The sequence below is a fragment of the Bos indicus genome, chromosome 18, assembly GCF_029378745.1.
Source record: "Bos indicus isolate NIAB-ARS_2022 breed Sahiwal x Tharparkar chromosome 18, NIAB-ARS_B.indTharparkar_mat_pri_1.0, whole genome shotgun sequence".
Taxonomy (NCBI): Eukaryota; Metazoa; Chordata; class Mammalia; order Artiodactyla; family Bovidae; genus Bos; species Bos indicus.
Window position 1 is genome coordinate 22291617 of NC_091777.1, and position 15437 is coordinate 22307053.

The window sequence follows — 15437 nt, forward strand, 5'->3', positions numbered from 1 at the left end:
GAAATTTTTTTTTTTTTTTTAGTAAACCCTGGATATTTCATATTTGGGTGCTATTGTAAGATAGTACTTTTAAAATTTATTTATAGTTGTTTCTACAATGTAGAATACAATTTTCTGTATACTGATCTTATGCAGTGATGGTAAAATCACTTCTTAGTTTGTGTTTTTTCTAGATTCCACAGGATTTTCTGTATAGTCAAATCATGTCTTCTGGAAATTAATAAAGTTTCACTTCTTCCTTTTTCATCTTAATGACTTTTATTTCTTTTTCTTGCTTGATTACTCCTATTACAACCTATAGTACAGTGTTGAATAGAAGTGATGAGAGTGGACATCCTTGCCTTTTCTGATTTTAGGGAGAATGTATTCATTTTTTAACCAGGACATATGATAGGTGGTTTTTTCATAGATGCATCTTACTAAGTTGAGGAAATTTCCCTCTATTCAAAATTTAATTAGAGTTTATTTATTAGGAATAAATCCCTTTTTTTACATCGATCTGAGATTATCATAGGTTTTTTTAGCCTGATCAACACTGATTAATTTTCAAATTTAATCCACCTTCCATACCCAGAAAAAACCCCACTTGGTCTTGCTGTATTACCCCTTTTATATGTTTTTAGATTCCATTTGCTAAAATTTTGTTACTAATTTTTTATCTAGATATTGGTCTCTAGATTTCTTGTAATTCATTTGTCTAATTTCAATATCAGAGTTTCACAGAAAGAGTTGAGACTATGCCTTCCTCTTCAGTTTTCTAGAAGAGTTTATGTAAAACTTATTTGGTCCTTAGATGTTTGTAAAATTTCATCATAATGCCATATATGTTACCCTTCTGTGATTATTTTAAAAACAGTGCTTTTACCATGTATGAGATGTATGGAAAATTTAAAAGTCTGAAATACATCATTCATTTGTTTTTCTACAAAGGATCGTCCTCCTCCTAGTATTTGGAAAAAAATAGATCAATCCAGGGATTATAAAAATGGCAATCAACTCAGGGAATACCAACTGGAAGGACTCAACTGGCTCTTATTCAATTGGTACAATAGGTATGTAGTATGTATTAATAAAAAAATATTTTATGTGTGTTTTAAAAATGTGTTCCAAAATACATTAAATAAAATTGATACTAATGTTCCTACATTATTACTATCATGGAGTCTTCATTATTGAAAGAAAAATTGTGGTTACCTCTGGAAGATAATGTACATTATAATTTAGAATTTTGACTACAGTTGCTTCCCTTAAATATGTAGCAATCAGAATAGAAGAAAGTTGATATATTGATTCTTAATCAAATTTGAGATAGCTTTCTTAACATCATCAAACATCAACTATGTTATCGAATGTTTTTCAACTTACACTGCTGTCTGCCAGTAATTGAACCTAGTTACTAAGGTGTGAGCAGTTTCATCTAAAAAGTTAAATAAGTCTGTAATGTACATCTTCAAGGAAGCAGATTTTCAGTAATTGCTAAGGAATAGAATACAAAATATAAGAACCTAGTAATGAATTACCCCCACTTATTATTAATTTTCCAAACTGTTTAAAAAACTTTTTGGAATATTATGTCACCTTTTTTTAGTGAGATGGAAAATTAATTGCAAAAGAAGTAAAAAATGGTATCTCGATTGATAAAAAAGTCTGATTATGTATATAAAAGAGCAAATGAAGGTACTATTACTAGTAATGGTAGCAAAATTTTATGACACTTATTCAGAATCATTTTTCTGTGTTTTTACTTGTCACATGATTCTTCTGTTTAACTAAGTAACAGTTAGTCATGAGTCCATGGCAATGGTGCATCCATCAACTCCATCAGATGGAGTTAGGGGGATCTGTTATCCCACACAGTGCTCTTCCCCTTGTTTATATTTTCTAAGTGTTATCATTTTTCCCAAGAGAATCTTCCTGGTAAAATAGTCAACAAAATTTTAATTGTCTTCTCTTATCAGTACCCTTTCTCAGTTGCTTGTTTTAAACTTAATACCATTTTCCTAAAGCACTTTATCAGAACCCTACCCCCTTCACTCACTATATATGACTGCTTCTTAGAGAAGTCTAGGACCAGTATTTGAATTCATTGAGATTGTTGCCTGCCCTCTCACACCCAGGCCTAAAAATGTATCTTCATCCTTAGCCATTCATGCCTCTGTCCTCCTTTCAGAAGTTAAATGGTGCCTCCCCAGAACCAAGATTGATGCTACAACCTCAACTCTTGACAGGCATCTCATCTAGTCTTCAGAACCTCACTTCAATCACTTATCAGCCTTCTCTGTTGTATCTTCAAACTATCCCATTAAGACTAATGCCATCCCTTCAGTCTGTGAACAAATTTGGGTTTAACCTATATATAAAAATTTTTAAGGAAAGGATTAATCTTCTCTCAGCTCTGTTTTTCCTTCTAGCTACCTTGATCCCTCTTTGTAACTTCCAAGGTAGAGGTCTAGGAAGTATAGTCATCATGAACTCTTCCTGTTTTCTTATCTCCAATTCTCCTTAAACCTGTCGTTTGGATTTTAATTCTGCATCATCTCTGAAACTCTTAATTTTCTAATCCACAGTGTTTTTTTCAGCCTTAAATTGCTGTCTCTGCTGCATTGGATAGTAGTTCTAGACGTTCTTTAAACTTTTCTCCCATTCTCACTTCCAACAGCTTCCATAGCGTTAACCCTCCCAGCTCTCCAATACCTCTGTTACTATTCCTTTCAATAGTCTTTCCTGGTTCTTCTTCCTCTGCCTACCCTTTCAGTGTTGGTTCTTTTTCTTTCCCAATGTGCTGTCTTCTCATATTACATGTTTGTTCTGCCTAAGCCAAACTTTATACCGCCCCCTGTGTCTTCACTTATCAGTAACATCTCTAAGGCGTTAATTCAAGCCCATATTTGTTTGCTTCTTGCTTCCTTAATGTCTATCTCAGTGATATTTTAACACAACAAATTCACAATTAACCTTATTATTTCCTGTTTCATCCATATCAGACTTATTCTTCCACATTTTACATCTTGGTTGAGAATAATACAACTTACTTAGTCACCCAAATTTAAATCTGACTGTCATCCCACACTCCATATATCTGATTGATCATTAAGTCCAGATCATTCTAACATGTATTTAACTTCAGAATCAGTTTTCTCTTGATCCCTCCTACCTTAGTCCACAGGTCCACTATTCTTTGCTCTATTATTTTGGTACTTTCCTAATTACTGTCCCAACTTCAAGTCACCTCACCTTCTAGTATTCCCGTGGCACCAGAGTCAGCTTCAAGTACAAACCTAATCTCATCAGGTTTCTTTAACAATGTTCACTGACTCTCATTCTCAATAAAATGATGTCCATAACCTTTATGACCCCTGCTTATCTTAGTAATATCCCTTCCTTTACCATTCCCTCAAAACCATATTAAACTACTTCTTGCCTCCCAGTTAATCGTATTCTTGACACTTGTACCCCTTTGTTCTGCCCTCTGGCAAAACCCTGCTCATTACTGACCTCCTCTCTGAAGGCAGTCTTAACTTCTCTCAGCCTTTCTAGATGCAGTTAGATACTTACTCACCTGAGCTTCCATAATGAACTTAACACTGATGATTCTTAATTGGCCATATATCACAATCATCTGTGCAGCTTATTTTAGAAATTTCAGTTGCTTTTATCCTACTTTGCATATTGAATCAGAATGTAAAGGAGAAGGCCATGGGTAATTGTTTCTTAGGCTGTTCCAGTACACAGCCAGAATTGAAAACCAGTTCTTAATTTGTGCTTCTGTGATAGCACGTTGCATGATTATTTATTTATGTCTGCTTTCTAATAGATGCAAGCCCCTGGAAGGCAGAGAACATGTTCTTTATATACATATATATATATATATATATATATATATATATATATCCCTGAGATAAGAAGGCATTTAATAAATGTTTCCTGAATAAATAACATTTAGTTTGCTTTGTTCTTGCCATTTTGTTCTTTTAAAACCTCAAGTATCTAACAGGTGGTATCTTTATTTTGGAGCTACAAAAAAATCTATAGTTTTCCCTTTGCAATACTATAATAAAATTATAATCTTTAACCAAATCTGCACTTCAGAAACTTTCACGTTTTTATAAATGCAAGTATTTTAACCTGATCTCTCTGCTTTTTTTATATTTATCTTTTAAAACATTGTAGTATACAGAAAACCCAAAATATACATGGGTAATATATTTGTTTATTTCAGACGAAACTGCATTTTAGCAGATGAAATGGGTCTTGGCAAAACCATTCAATCAATTACATTCCTCTACGAAATCCTTCTGACTGGTATAAGAGGACCTTTCCTGATTATTGCTCCACTTTCTACTATTGCAAACTGGGAGAGAGAATTTCGTACGTGGACTGATATTAATGTTGTGGTTTATCATGGGAGCCTGATTAGCAGACAAATGATACAGCAATATGAGATGTACTTCAGGGACTCACAGGTGTGTTATTGGTGATTTTGTTTGTTGTTTGAAAGGTCAGATTTTAAAAAGATAAGCATTACATATTAATTACTTTCAAATTTGTGATAGATTTTAATTGCCTACTTAGATCTTAGTTTGATTTCTTTATTCATCATATTTATTTTACAATAAATTTTAGTAGCTGAAGAAAAATGACCAAAGTAGGCAAGTTCACACTGTAGTTTACTGGAAGGAAGTATGCTGATTTATACAAATGTACAAATTTGATTTTCTACTTAATTTTTTAGCTAGAATAATTGTTTTATTAATTGTTTTAAATACACATTAAATTTATTTTAAAAATAATGACTGTCTCTTTGATCATCTTCCGGTTTTTTCCCTCCATTTAAAAAATTTACTTCTTCACTGACCACCATGGGTCTGAATGCCCATTGGGTGAAACCGTAGGTTGTCTTGTGTGTTCATTGAGTTTTGATGTTAGACATTTTGGGTTGTTTTGTATACTGGTACACACATACCTCTGTGTCTTTCTTCCTTTGCTTTGATGGTTTTCTTCTCCATATTCTAGAGGAATATTTTCCATTTTACTTTGACCACTTTTCTTTAGGAAGGGATACCTCTTTTTCTGCTAAATATACAGATCATAAAATTGAGATGACATTATATGAAAGAATTTCCTAGCAGAAGGTTAAGTTTAGAAAACATGAAATGCCAAGTTGCAGTTTTTAGTAGTAGTTTGACTCTTCCTAGGTGAAACTTTTACTAAGAAATAAGAAACAAAGTTAACTAAAACACATTTCACACAAAATTGTGTTGTTTCATTAGAAAAGATTATGGCACTCTGCCTCAATAAGTACCTTAATATTTTATTTTCTTTTACTGATTCTTAACATTTTATAAGGATCATTATAACATACGGCCAGGTCATGAGATATGGTATAGGTTAAGGTAAGATAAAGTGCATAGCCTTTTACTTTTGCCTACCAATTATAACTGATTTTCTATTTAGTTAAGGCTGAATATCAGTAAAATTAACTTTCTTCTACTTTAATGTTTGAAACAATTAGATTTCTGTGAAATTAGGCATGTCTGTAATTAGTTCTACTGAAAATTATCAACTTTGCATTTTTGGAGCCTATGACAGCTTAAGTTGTTCGATTTCCTTCCGTAGTGTTTTATTATTCTTAATTGGACATTTGTAGAATTTTAGAGCTGTATAATATCATTAAAACCATTTACTCTAGCTTTTTTAAGGTATTTTAAAAATATTAGAAGTTTAAGATTTAATATGTATTTCATGAGTTTGGTATAAATGTGATAGCCAGAAAGCTGAAAGATTCCTGATGTGTTATAAACTGAATAGTATGTAATAAATTATATTTTATGGTAAATGTTATACATTCTAGAATATTGTGTGAAGGGTTTAAAATTTCAAGAGTTAAGGATGTCTCATGTAACGAGATAAATAGATCTATACTTTAAATATAGAAATAACTTTCAGATTAAACTCTTTCAAATATATATATTTTTTAATTAAATGAACATTTAACTTCTGCTTTTTTCCAAATTATTAAATAATTTGAAATCACAGAAATGGCAAAATTATGCTGTAATTTTCTGAATTGCACTGGAAAAAGTAATAGATAATAACACTAATATCTACAGACATTTATTGAGTATTTCCCATGTGCCATGTATTATGCTAAACAGTTTGCATGTAGTATTTCATGTAATCTTTGTAATAGCTACCCTGTAAATAGGTGATATCTTCCTCATTTACAAATGAGGAAGCTGAAGTAAAAAGAAGTGGTACTGTTTCTCCTAAAATCACAGAGCAAAACTGGTATTAATAAACCCAAGTCAGACTCAAGAACCTTTGTTTTTAAACAGTACAATACCCCTGAAACTGAATGCATCATATCCCGGGTTTTTAGAGCTGTGTAGACTTATATTTTGTACCTATTCTAATATTCTACTAGAGTTATTGTTCAGCTTAATGGCCAGTGTATGCAATCAATATGAATTGTTCTAAAATTACTGTAATTTAAGTTGATAGGAATTTAAAAATCTAAATCAGATCACATGATTTTCTTAGCCCTTCATTTCTCCTAATAGTTTATAGTTTTCAATGCCATTTAAACATTGTCTTCACTTGGAATCTAGAACTTTATTCTGTTCCTATATCACTTTCCTTTTGAAACCCCCTTTAAGTGATTCCTTCTTGTCTTATCTAAACTTGGGGGTGACCCAGGGCTCAGTCTTCTACTTTTTATATCCGTACTCATTCCATCAGAGATTTTATTCGGTCACACAACTTAATTACCATCTGTACTGCTGGAAACTCCCAAATCTATATCAACAATTCTAACCTCTTTCCTAAATTCAAGTCATATGCAAATGCCTACTCAGTTACTCCACTTGAATATCTAATAGACATCTCAAACATAACATGTCCAAAACTGAAATCCTACATTTCCTCGTGGTAGTAAATGGCAACCCCAGCTTCTAGTTGTTTGATCCCAAAAGTTTAGTCAAAACTTGAATCCTCTCTTAAACTCACTCCATTCCTATCCGTTAGTAAATCCTGTTGGTTCCACCTTCAAATTAAATCCAGAACTGGCCTCCATTGATGATGGAGGCCTCCAAATCTCATGGCCTCCATTGATGATCTCTTGTTTGAATTACTACAACAGCCTCTTAACTGGTTTCTATGATCCTGTCCTTGGCCTTTTTCAGACTATTTTTTACCAGAACAGCCAAGGAATTCTTTTAAAATATGTCAAATCATGATACTTCTTGTCTCAAAACCCTCTAATAGCTTCTTGCTCAAAGTAAAAGCCAAGAGTCCTCACCACAGCTTTCAAGACCCTATACAGCCTCATGCCCTCCATTCATTGGATTTTAGTCTCACTGGATTTCTTGCTAATATTTGAATACTGCCAAAGATATCCCCATGTTATGGCATTCACATTCTCTATTTCTACCAAGAATGCTTCCTGGTCCAGATCTCTAGATATCAACATGCCTTCCTCCCTGATCTTCAGGACTTGGCTCAAATGTCACTTCTTAGTGATGGCCTCCCAGCCATTGTAAATAGAGTTGGAATGGTCACCTCCAAGCCCATACTTCCCATACACATCCCTGTGTTATTTGAGTCTGTGACCTTTATTACTTTCTAACATAATTTCTTTGATTTTGTTTTTTAATCTTGGGGTTTCTTTTTTCCTTAATGGCTATGTTCTATATTTGAGTAATTGGAATGTAAGTTCCAATTGGATAGTTTTGTCTGTCTTGTTTACTGCTCTATCTCGTGCAGCTAGAACAGAGTCTGGCACATAAACACCCAATAAATACTTGCTAACTAAATGACATGAGTGGCCAGTTTTTATATTTACTACTTATTTGCCATTATATGTGTGGAGTCATAGATATAAATAATAAACATAAACACTGAAATTTATTTGGCTAGATTTTATAATAAGCATTTCTTTTTTGACTTAACATTGTTAATAAGATTCTTAAAAATTATCAAATGTCTTATCAAGGAATACTTTTTTGGATATAATTAATTGTATCATTGTTTTGGCAAAATTTTTGACAACATTCTTGAAAACTACAATCTAATAGTTTTAATGCTAAGGTTCCTCATTTTAAGGGAGTATCTCTGCATATATAAAAATTTCTATGGAAAATAGTTTTATAGCAAATGTCATTAAGTGATTTGTATGCTGCTTGATAGGAATTAAAAATTATGATCAAGACATTCTAGCAAATTATTACATTTGGTAATAAATTTCTAGGGGCGTATTATTCGAGGAGCTTACAGATTCCAAGCCATCATCACCACTTTTGAAATGATTCTTGGAGGCTGTGGAGAGCTTAATGCAATTGAATGGCGATGTGTAATTATTGATGAAGCACATAGGTTAAAAAATAAAAACTGTAAACTTCTAGAAGGTCTGAAACTCATGAATCTGGTAAGTGACTTAATGTCATTTTAATGACTTCCATTTCTTAGCTACATAGTAAAAAGAGCTAGTGCCAAAAACTTATTTCTTTATTTTTTTAATTTTAAAATACAGATTTCTAATTTCTATCTGATAATTAAGATTATTTTGCTTTAATTAGTAAGGGGAAAAAATCTTATCTGTTTTCTAAGACTTAAATTTTTTAGCACTTTTCTCTTAAAAGCTTTAGTAATTTTGTAATTTAAAAAGAGAGGAAAACCTTTGAAGAGTGTCCTATTGAAAAGAAAAATATAAGTTTTAAGGCTAAATTCCTCAATAAAAAGCCCTTTCACCAAAGTTAAAATATTATTCAGATCATTTTATCATAGAGGAATAAAGTATCTGCATGTATTTATTATAGTTAATGGGATTTTTGAAAGTCATCTTATTAATGTGTTTGCTTTCAAATCAAAGTATTTTGTGTTTTTTAACATTTCGATTTAATTAGCATCACATAATTAGTACGTGAGCACTTGAACAAATGACTCAAGTACATTTGCACAGAACTACATAAAGTAAAAGAACTACATAAAGTGCAGAACTACATCAAGTAAAACAGTAAAGTGCTCCTTCATAGTCTTCATCCATGCCCACTCGTACTCTCCACTCCTTACTCCAGTATTTACAGATTGGTATATATCAGTCTAGACTATTTACTAACATCAAATACTTACGTAGACATGCAGATACATATAGAAATATTTTGCTTAAGAATTGAGGTATTTTCAAATCAGATTTTAAATACTTTATACTAGTATCACTAAAATATTTTTATTTCCTTTTGTTACTATTACGTTTAATTTGTAATGCATTTCTAGCTCAGAAATATTCCAGTCAGCCTTTCACATTGTTGGATTGTTACTTTAATGATGTAAGAACTTGTTCTTTTGTAAGAAGTCAAGTGATGATCTGCTAAATTGTAAAGAATGAGCACTGTTTTGTATACTAATTACCATACCAAGAATGGCTAAGTACCCCTCAAGAATTTGTCTGTTTCCTTGAATAAAAACCTAAAAATAAACTTTTAATTATTTACTATTTTTCTTTTAAAACCAATAGGTAAAAATTAATAGCAGACAAAGTAAGCTATTATGAGAATAATGCAGGGTCAATTAATGAAGATGAGTGGGTAGAGATATATTTTGAGTTGATTCTTGAATTATGGTCAGAAAAATGTTTGCTTTTCAAAAACATGGAAACATTTGATAATCTATATCAACTTTCATGTCATCTTAGCACAATGCTGATTGAGATGGACTTGATAGTATATGATATTGGCATGATGTTCTTTCTTTATATAGGAACACAAGGTGCTTTTGACTGGCACACCTCTCCAAAATACAGTTGAAGAACTATTCAGTCTTCTTCACTTTCTGGAGCCCCTAAGGTTTCCTTCTGAATCAACGTTTATGCAAGAATTTGGGGATCTGAAAACAGAGGAACAGGTATCCTATTAGTCTTTGTAAATAGGTACATCAAATCTCTTCTCATTGTAATTATGCATGTGTATGCTACCTATATTGTCCATCATTTTTTATGCAGGTGCAGAAACTTCAGGCTATCTTGAAACCAATGATGTTGAGACGATTGAAAGAAGATGTGGAAAAGAAGTTGGCACCTAAGGAAGAAACCATCATTGAAGTAGAACTTACTAACATTCAGAAAAAATACTACCGGGCTATTCTGGAGAAGAACTTTTCATTTTTATCCAAAGGAGCAGGGCAGACTAATGTACCCAACTTAGTCAATACCATGATGGAGCTCAGGAAGTGCTGTAATCACCCGTATCTTATCAAAGGTAGTCGAAAAGGATTGCAAAGAAATCCTTTGCTTTCAACAGATACTCATGAAAAAATAACAAATGCTCAATAAAAGTAACACAGATGTAGTAGCTGCTACAAGGAAAGGCACTGACCCTGTGACTGTCCACCCTGGTGTTCTGTGGGATTACAGTTGTTCCAGAGTCGGGGGCAGTGTGAGCTACTTCGTAACAGTGTCCCATGTTAGCATTACCAGATTACAAAAGCAGGAGACGTGATCAGTCTAACGTGGAGTGCAGTTCCTCCACCAGCTTAATCCTCCTTATGGACAAAGACAGTAAAGCCCATGTTTGAATCTCTGAATTTACATTTTTCTTCCTGGTTTCTTTTCAGTCTGGATACACTAGTTATTGTCTCTAAATTTGTGTGCTCTGATAACAAGGTCTTGTTAGCTCCTCTATTAATGATCTGTCTGTACAGTTGAGTATTTTTACTTCCTGGGAGTATATATAAAGAGTATATAGATAGATAGATAGATAGATAGATATTATATATATATAAAGATAGATATATATAGATAGATAGATAGATATATAAATATATATATATAAAGAGTATACTTCCTGGGAGTATACTCTTTATGCAAGACAAGCTATTTCTTAGGCCAGTATCTAACTTGCTTGCAGTTCTGGTACTCTTATAGCTAGACAGGCTGTAGGGAAGGAGAGCACCCTTAATGCTAATCTAGACTATAGGAGAAGTGTGGTCAAACTTGACTTCCCTTTTAATTTTTCCTGTTTGCTTGTTTTGATGGCAAGCAGGATGCCTATAGACACATCTAGGTTATTATCACCTTGCAGTGGTAATGACTGTTGTATTGGTTTTTAAATACTAGAAATTTATTTAAAAGTTTGTGTTTACTCACTTAGGATAGAACTGTGTTTTCACTAATTCTTATCCTAAGAACATCCATTCAACATTTAACAAACATAAATTTATGTAAGACATTATGCCAGTTATCTTGGGAGATTAAAAAAATGCTTAAGACACTGTCTTTATCCTCAGTGGAATTATAGGCTGGTGTTCTAGTACCTACATTAGAAAAATTTAATGTGTTAAAGAAGCACAGAAGATCACTAATTTAAAAAGAAAGTAGTTGAGAGTATCTGCATTTGTGTGTTGATGCTATTTTCTTATATTTTTTTTACAGGTGCTGAGGAGAAAATACTTGGAGAATTTAGAGATACATATAATCCAGCTGCTTCTGATTTTCATCTTCAAGCAATGATCCAGTCTGCTGGTAAATTGGTCCTTATTGATAAATTGCTTCCCAAAATGAAAGCAGGAGGTCATAAAGTGCTCATCTTCTCTCAAATGGTACGCTGCCTTGATATCCTGGAGGACTATCTTATACATAAAAGGTAAGGCATGTAATTCACCATGAATTATACTATAAAGTATGCTAAGTGTATGGTATTAAAGTTTCTGCAGAATGGTTTACTGTAACCCAACTTTACTCAAGTCTTCCTTTTTACGTGGATTAGAATCTATTTAAATCTGTACATAAAGATTGTTTAAGATTATATATCAGGTTTTCCTAACCTACATATTTTGCAATAGTAGACAGGGCTAATGAGACTAAGAAAATTTTGCACATTGACAGATATTTGCTGACCTATTGATGGGTGTATTAGGTTACATTTTATTTGATGTGTTTGTTAACCTTGTAGTAGCGACATTTTAAATGGATTTAATAACCGTCTTCAAAATTAAAGAAAATGATTCAAGATCCTTTTTCAGATCTTTTTCAGTGTTAAAATTAGAACCTGAACTTGCTGGACTTTGACTTATTGTACACTGTATAATATTTGCTCTTGCTTTCACCTTTTCTCATGTGTTTAATGTGGTTTTTTTGTTTTGGTTTGGTTTTTTGATGTATAGTAAGATAATCTCTGCAATAATATCTAATCAGTATTTAGATAAGTAAGATATTTATCAGAGTATTTGTGGGCCAACTAGAAATCAACACATTAATATCAAAGAGAATCTGAAGATTCAGCTGTAATTTTAGTTTATGATATTTTGACCCTTATTAATAAGTAAAGATCAGTCTATGCTAGTTTATATTTTCAGATATTTTATAGTACATTTTTATTTTTCATTTTGTTTTCAGTTCCGCTTTTAGTGTCAATGTTCTCTCATTTAGTCTTATTCCAAAATTTGTATGCTCCGTTTTATACCAAGTAGAAGGAGGATTAAATTGCAATAGTCTTAAAATAGCCATTCTTGTATTTTCTTGATGTCTTTACACAAAGAACTTTATAAGATAAAGATAAATTTGACTTAAGATGAATTTCATGGAAAACCTCAGATTTCTTTGATCCAGAAGTAACAGTATTAGGAGTCACACTCCCCCATTCACAGGCCCCAGAGATAACAGTGCAACTGCTGATAAGACTTAATTATAGGTGGAAAGAAGTGTCTTAAACCAGAAAAGGTGTGGCAAGAGTCATGTGTATTCCTCTTCTAGTTCCAAAGTCTTTATGTATTTTATATTTATTGATGTCTAGCAATTTCTCAGTTTTATGTTAAATGAGGAAGGATAAAAGAAGTTAAAATTTAATTATTTGGCAGTGATGACTTTGAAGAATTAGCATTGTAGTTTGCTGTTAATAAATTACAGTTTACAAGCAAGTATATCAATTGAGAGAGTAACATGATTAAGGTACAGAAAAATCTTGTATCAAGTTTTATTTAAACCTTTGCTTCTTGACCCCCACCAAAACAAAATCACTTGTTATAGTGAGATTGGTGCATGCATGCTGAGTCACTTCAGTCCTGCCAACTCTACGACCCTATGGACTGTAGCCTACCAGGGTCCTCTGTCCATGGGATCCTCCAGGCAAGAATACTGAAGTGGGTTGCCATGCCCTCCTCCAGGGGATCTTCCTGACCCAGGGATCAAATCCACGTCTCGTTGGCAGGCAGGTTCTTTACCTCTAGCACCACCTGGGAAGCCCAGTTAGATCAGTAAAGTATATTAATTGTAAAGCTTTTTACCTGTACATCCAGTAATGCAGAGATTTTGTAACTTTATATTATTTTGTGTTTCCTGTTTAGCACAAACACTGAGAATTATAAAACCATAGAAACTAGTTGGGGTAATATCACTTCTTAATTTTGTAGTAAACATTAATGTTGCAGCAAAACTGATAGCTATGTGTCTGTCAATTTGATAGAATGCCTTTATTTTCATTATATCCATCTATCTAAATTTATTGCATTTCACTTGATAGATATTTATATGAGCGAATTGATGGAAGAGTCAGAGGGAATCTTCGACAAGCTGCTATAGATCGATTTAGTAAACCTGATTCGGATCGATTTGTCTTTCTTCTGTGTACCCGAGCTGGTGGATTGGGCATCAATTTAACTGCAGCTGATACATGTATAATTTTTGATTCTGATTGGAATCCTCAAAATGACCTTCAGGTAAACCAATTCCCTGGCTAAGAGAATTTTTTAAAATTTCCATAGTTATCTTTGATAACCTGTTTTATTTTTATTTGAACAATTAACATGTATGTTTCCCTAAGAAATATCAGTGCCAAATAAAATAGGTGAAATTATTTTATTTTAATTTAATGACAATAAAATATAATAAAATATACTTATTTAGATTACATATCTTCTAAAAATGGCTTACCTACTTGAGTATAATATTTAATTGTTTAAAATATATCATATATTTGTGAAATGCATAGAATAAGTTTAAGAATAGCTTATTTTACTTCTTTAAAAATAAGTGCTTCTGATTTCATCTTTTTAATCATTGCATAATGTAGTATGCATAGAATTGAGACATAATTGAATTTGCTTTTTATGAAATACTAGAGAAAATTAATGTATACATTTAAATTAAGACTACTTGAACTTCATAGAAGTATGGGAATATTAATTAGTGGTTACAATGAGTCAGAGTTTACAGAAAATGTGTTTCTAGGAAGGATACTACATGAGAACAAAGTATTGGAGAAATGCTTCTTTTATTGTTCATAGTAGTCTCAGTAGTACTGTAATTGATATTATTCTTGAGAATATACCTGAATATACCTGACTTAATAAGCAATAATGTTTTAACCTTTCATTTGTATAATCTAGTTCAAAATTTATCAGACAGATTTTAAGTTCAGTAGGAATTTGAGATAATATATGAAGCTCTTACGTAATCTCTGCTGTCTTTACTTTCAAAATGTCTACATATTAGATAATTTGTTCTTTGCATGTTTAAGTAAAATTTAGGCCTCCAAAGTTATTCACCTTAAGGTTTTAGCCCTCTCAGAATTACCCAGCTTAACTAAAATATATTGAAAGAATTGTTGATAATGTAGCAGGGAGAAAAAAAAACTAGAAATTTAGAGTTAAAATTTATGTTTAAAGCCAGCGGCTAAAAAAGTTTGTTCATAGAATTTATGTTCCTGTCTAGAATTATATTGATGACACGCTCTTTAAGAAATAGTATTACTTCATGGATTTATGTTCTCCAGCATAGTTTAAATTTTAACTCATTGCTGATTGTGATATTTCTTCATGGATTCATATTCTCTGAAATATACATTTAAATTTTAATTTATTGCTGATTTTGGAATCATTTCTCATTTTAGTAAGCTCTGCCTTCATTTCCAGAGACAGGTTATATGCAGTTCAGTAGCAGGAGTTTCTAAAATATTCTTATACATATTTTTATATTCCTTCAAGATAGCTTAATGTGTAATGCCTTTTGTGCTATTTTATAAAATAAATTGAATCTATAACGTTTCATTTTTTACAGGCCCAAGCTCGTTGCCATAGAATTGGTCAGAATAAAGCAGTTAAAGTCTACCGACTGGTGACTCGTAACTCATATGAAAGAGAGATGTTTGACCGAGCCAGTCTGAAGCTGGGTCTAGATAAGGCTGTGTTACAGAGCATGAGTGGAAGAGAAAGTAATGTTGGTGGTGTATGTATATTTTCTTCTTTACTTGGAGTTTTCCTGTTTTTGTTTACATTTAATTTAAACCCCAGATAGCATATTATTTAATTTTGACCCATATTGAACACTAAGTAGATATTTTTATGTAAGGAGGAATTTCAGAATAGAGCTGTATTTATTAGATAACACTTTTGGAACCTGTTCTGTCTATATAGCTCCAATATTTGTGAATCCTAAGAGTAGGATTCACTAC

At 32.2% G+C, this 15437-nt stretch overlaps 1 protein-coding gene across 13 annotated transcripts in view; it reads left to right on the forward strand.

The window, feature by feature from the left end:
• Window positions 1-15437, forward strand: part of CHD9 (chromodomain helicase DNA binding protein 9) — a 226170-nt gene that overhangs the window by 160001 nt on the left and 50732 nt on the right. For all 13 annotated transcript variants that reach the window (XM_019978873.2, XM_070770560.1, XM_070770559.1 and 10 more), the window contains 8 exons: window positions 931-1052; window positions 4220-4463; window positions 8246-8422; window positions 9754-9897; window positions 9995-10250; window positions 11423-11633; window positions 13509-13704; window positions 15044-15211. In XM_019978873.2, coding sequence (XP_019834432.2) covers window positions 931-1052; window positions 4220-4463; window positions 8246-8422; window positions 9754-9897; window positions 9995-10250; window positions 11423-11633; window positions 13509-13704; window positions 15044-15211 — 1518 coding nt within the window. The remainder of the gene's footprint in view (window positions 1-930; window positions 1053-4219; window positions 4464-8245; window positions 8423-9753; window positions 9898-9994; window positions 10251-11422; window positions 11634-13508; window positions 13705-15043; window positions 15212-15437) is intronic.